Source organism: Azolla caroliniana, unplaced genomic scaffold, assembly GCF_043228905.1.
Source record: "Azolla caroliniana isolate FFs.n. ecotype wild unplaced genomic scaffold, voAzoCaro1.0.p SCAF_2, whole genome shotgun sequence".
NCBI lineage: Eukaryota > Viridiplantae > Streptophyta > Polypodiopsida > Salviniales > Salviniaceae > Azolla > Azolla caroliniana.
Window position 1 is genome coordinate 8,693,919 of NW_028230437.1, and position 4,248 is coordinate 8,698,166.

General features: G+C 46.0%; 1 protein-coding gene across 1 annotated transcript; it reads left to right on the forward strand.

The window, feature by feature from the left end:
- The first annotated feature begins 332 nt into the window (after nucleotides 1-332).
- On the forward strand, nucleotides 333-3,156 carry LOC147867305 (uncharacterized). The gene has a single exon (XM_087315102.1). The coding sequence runs from the start codon at nucleotides 338-340 to the stop codon at nucleotides 3,026-3,028; it is 2,691 nt and encodes an 896-aa protein (XP_087171228.1). The 5' UTR covers nucleotides 333-337; the 3' UTR covers nucleotides 3,029-3,156.
- Nucleotides 3,157-4,248: the final 1,092 nt, after the last annotated feature.

Below are 4,248 nucleotides of genomic sequence, written 5' to 3' on the forward strand. Positions count from 1 at the left end.
ACTATGGTGGGCGAGCCTTATCAAAAGGAGGGTGGTTGGTGGAGATAGGAGTCGGAATGGAGGATGGCACGTTCAATTTCCAAATCGTGGGGTCAGTAGTAATGGAAAAAGAAATCATTAATTCTCTAGTCACGATGGTCAAGGTTTTCTCGCCTTTCTCAATGTTTTGTCGATGACTCTTTGACCCACGACAGATTTTTGTCAAATGAGGACATTATTGGAAGGCCTCGACCATTTTTTATATCTGTTGCTGTTGGTCGGTTTCCTCTCCAAAATTTCCACCTCTTCATTCCCCTCCATCCTGTGGAACATATGCAAACTAGCGCAGCAACACCCGATGATGAACCTCCGATGCACTCTCCATCTATTCTCAATCCTTATTGTGACCATAAATTCAGCAATGGCTGCGATGGTTATGGCGCTCCCTCCCTCTTTTGACATGGCGGTAGTGCAAGCCCAAGCCCAAGCTCTCATAGCAATCAAGGATGCCATCACCGATGACCCCACTTCTTGCCTATCCTCCTGGACCACCACCTCCACCTCCACCTCCACCTCCTCCAACTCTACTAGTAGTCATGTGGCGGCACCACCCTCCTACTGCCCCTCCAATGGCACTGCTGGCTGGTTCGGCCTGCTCTGTGATAACCGCTTCCACATTACCTCCCTCAACCTCTCCTCCTGCAGCCTCTCTGGCTCCATCTCCCCTTCCCTAGGTCTCCTCCCTTCCCTTTCTCTTCTCGATCTCTCCTACAACCACTTCTCAGGACCCCTCTCTCCCTCCCTCTTCACCAAACAACCCAACTCCTCCCTCACCTACATCGACCTCAGCTACAACGCCCTCCTCTCTGGTCACATTCCCCGTTCCCTCATCCTCAACTCCCCCAACCTCCAAACCCTGCGCCTTATCGACACTGGCCTCAGCGGTGTTGTTCCTCCAGAGTTGTGGACCCATCTCCCGACTCTTCAGCACCTCTATATCTCCGACACCTGGTCTGACTCCTCGCCTCCCCTTCTCAGCATCTTGCCCACCTCTTTTCCCCCCACTGCTAATTTCGCTTTCTGTGCTACCATTCAGGTGTTTGAACTAGATAGCCTTGATGCATCCGGGTCATCGTTTCCCTCTTCCTTGGGAGATTGCCAACAGTTGCAGATCTTGTCCTTGACTGTCGCGGGTCTACAAGGCTCCATCGCCCCATCCATTTGGCAGCTTCCTCATCTCCAGAAACTGTATATCGTAGATGTTAATGTGATGGAGACTATATATAATCATCCCGATCAGCCACCTCCTCCCTACAAGCTCCAGGGGTCACTGCCATCCACTCTAGGTTTCTGTGGGGCGGCTGGATCTACCATCGAAGATATGTACATAGCTGGCATAAATCTCACTGGCCACATTCCTGTTTCTATAGGCACCTGTGCCTCTTTGCAGAGTCTGGAGGTCACTCAAACAAGCCTGGAAGGCCCCATGCCTTCTAGCCTCGGGAACCTCACCCAGCTACAGGTGCTGGCTTTCCACAGCAACAACCTGGAAGGCCCCATGCCTTCTAGCCTCGGGAACCTCACCCAGCTACGGTTCTTGGCTCTCCAGAGCAACAAATTCTCAGGCCCTATCCCTTCTAGCCTCGGGAACCTCGCCCAACTACTGTTCTTGGCTCTCTTCTTCAACAACTTCTCAGGCCCCATCCCTTCTAGCCTCGGGAACCTCACTCAGCTGCAGATCTTGCATCTTGAGAGCAACAACCTCGAGGGATCCATCCCTTGTAGCCTCGGGAACCTCACCAAACTACTGGACTTGCATCTCGACAGCAACAAGCTGACAGGAAAGATACCAGCTGCACTCGGCAGCTGCTCACTACTCACCGAGCTCCGATTAGGGTTCAACACTCTCAGCGGTTCCATCCCCAGTGAGCTGGGAATGCTCATAAAACTCGAGGAACTATCTCTATTTACAAACAACCTCGAAGGGATTGTCCCTGTTGACGCTTTACATAATCTGACGGCTCTTAATGTCTTACGCCTCTTTCAAAACAATTTGACTGGGAAGATAGAGAGTTTGGATCTTTCCAAGTTGCCCAATCTCGAGAGGTTTAGTGTCTTCGAAAATGCTTTAGAAGGGGGCGTGCCTGCTGGCCTAACAGAGAGTAAGGCACTGATCATCTTTGATGTGCAAAGGAATAAATATCTCACCGGATCCTTAGGCAATACTGCTACTCCTCACATCACGGGTTTATCCAATCTCAGGGTGCTCTCGGTGAGCTACAACCAGCTAAGTGGAGACATCCCTGGTTGGGTTTGGAAGCTTCCCAGTCTGCAGGCCTTGGACCTCTCCAATAATCACTTCAGCGGCTGCTTCCCTGCGTCTCTCACGTACCTCTCCTACTTCAAGCGGAATCAAACCTCAGACAGGAACCAGACCACACTCTACGAGGATGTGCCGGTCACGATTAAGAACACTATCTTCACTCTTAAATATATTCTGAGTGCACGCATCTACATTGATGTGTCCATGAACGATCTGGAAGGCGAAATTCCGGAGAGCTTCGGGGAGCTGCAAGGTCTGACAGGAGCCAACCTATCCCACAACAGCATTAGCGGCAGAATACCTGCGGCAACATTCGGGAGATTGATGCAGTTGGAGGTGTTGGACCTGTCCTACAACCAGCTCAGCGGTAGCATCCCACAAGATCTCACGTCTTTGGACAGCCTCTCTACTCTAAGCCTCGCCCACAACCAACTGGAAGGACCCATTCCCACACTGAACAACTTCGATACCAGGTTCACGTCTGCCAGCTTCGAGAACAACCGGGGGCTGTATGGCTGCCCTCTTTCCTCCTGCAACAACAATGCGAGTAGTAGTGATCTGGGCAGCACAAGCACAAGCATAGGCGGGCAAACGCAACAACGATTATTGAGTGTGATTTGGTTTCGTGAGGTAGTATGTCCATGGGGACTTCTAGTAGGCTATCCGGTTGGGCTTGCACTTGGCATATTCCTCTGCCCTCCCCCCTTCTCCTTAAAATTGAAGTGATTTAGTACTAGTTGTTGCTCTAAGAGAACTGGACTGCTTTGTTCAATAGGGCTTGTAGATTGGAGTGTATAAATACTTTATAAAATGTAATTTTTTGGACATAGGGGTAGTTTGGTAAATTTGGAACTTCCAGGGGCATTCTGGTAAATAGACGAACTTCCAAGGGCATTCTGGTAAATAGACGAACTTCCAAGGGTATCCTGGTTCTTTTCCCTAAAATCTAATTGAAATACTCACACGAAGAGCACAATCTCCAACATGAGCTACCAGCAACACCTCCAACTATGTATAAATATGCCTTTCGAACTTCCTATCATATGCGTTTTTACTCCATCAACCATGAAAGCAATGCATTGCATTGCTCATTTTCTAGTTCATTTTGAAGGTCTAGGTCCGTGTTGGGCAAAGTTTCTATCCCCTACCAAAAATTTTCTTGCTTCTTATAAACCTAACCGGAATTTCAAAATTTTGGCCAACCACTTTCCTACAAGCAACAATGTCAACCGGAACATGTTGACTTTTTGTTTTAGCATATACTGCATATCAAATAAATAAATAAAAATTAGTGCAATACTAAATCAAATAAATCACAAAATTTTGGATCCAAAGAGTATATATATATATATATTTCCCAAAACAATTTACTTTGTAAACAAAATTCACTTTTTGAAACTTGGCAAACTAGCGTTAACAAAATATTAGATCAAATTCGATCTAATATATAAAGTTCCAAAATAAATTAGATTAAATTTAGGAAGTTGCAATCTATATCTTCTATGAAGTCCTTGATGTCATCATCATGTTCATGAGAAGTTCTTGTAAAAATATGACGATATGCCTTGCTTTCTCGCCACAACATAATGCTAGCACTGAAGTCATGTTCTTCTTGTTTAGGTCCTTCAATAGAGATTCGTATTAATGTATCAATCACATTGCTTTTTAGCCTATTTTTGAACTTAATATTTATTAGATTTAGGCGACTAAAGCCTCTCTCACATGCTGCAATAGAAGAACATTGAATTTACCGTATCAATCAAAGCCAAGCAACTTTTTTTCCACACATCATTACAATTTATCATACCCCAAACATCTAAGAAATCTCTTCGAAGCCATTTCGTGGTAGCTTGGCGTTTGAAAATTGCATATTCATCATATAGTTTATCATTATCAATTATGAGAGAAAATGTTTTCCCATCTATCATTTTTTGAATGCCATAAAA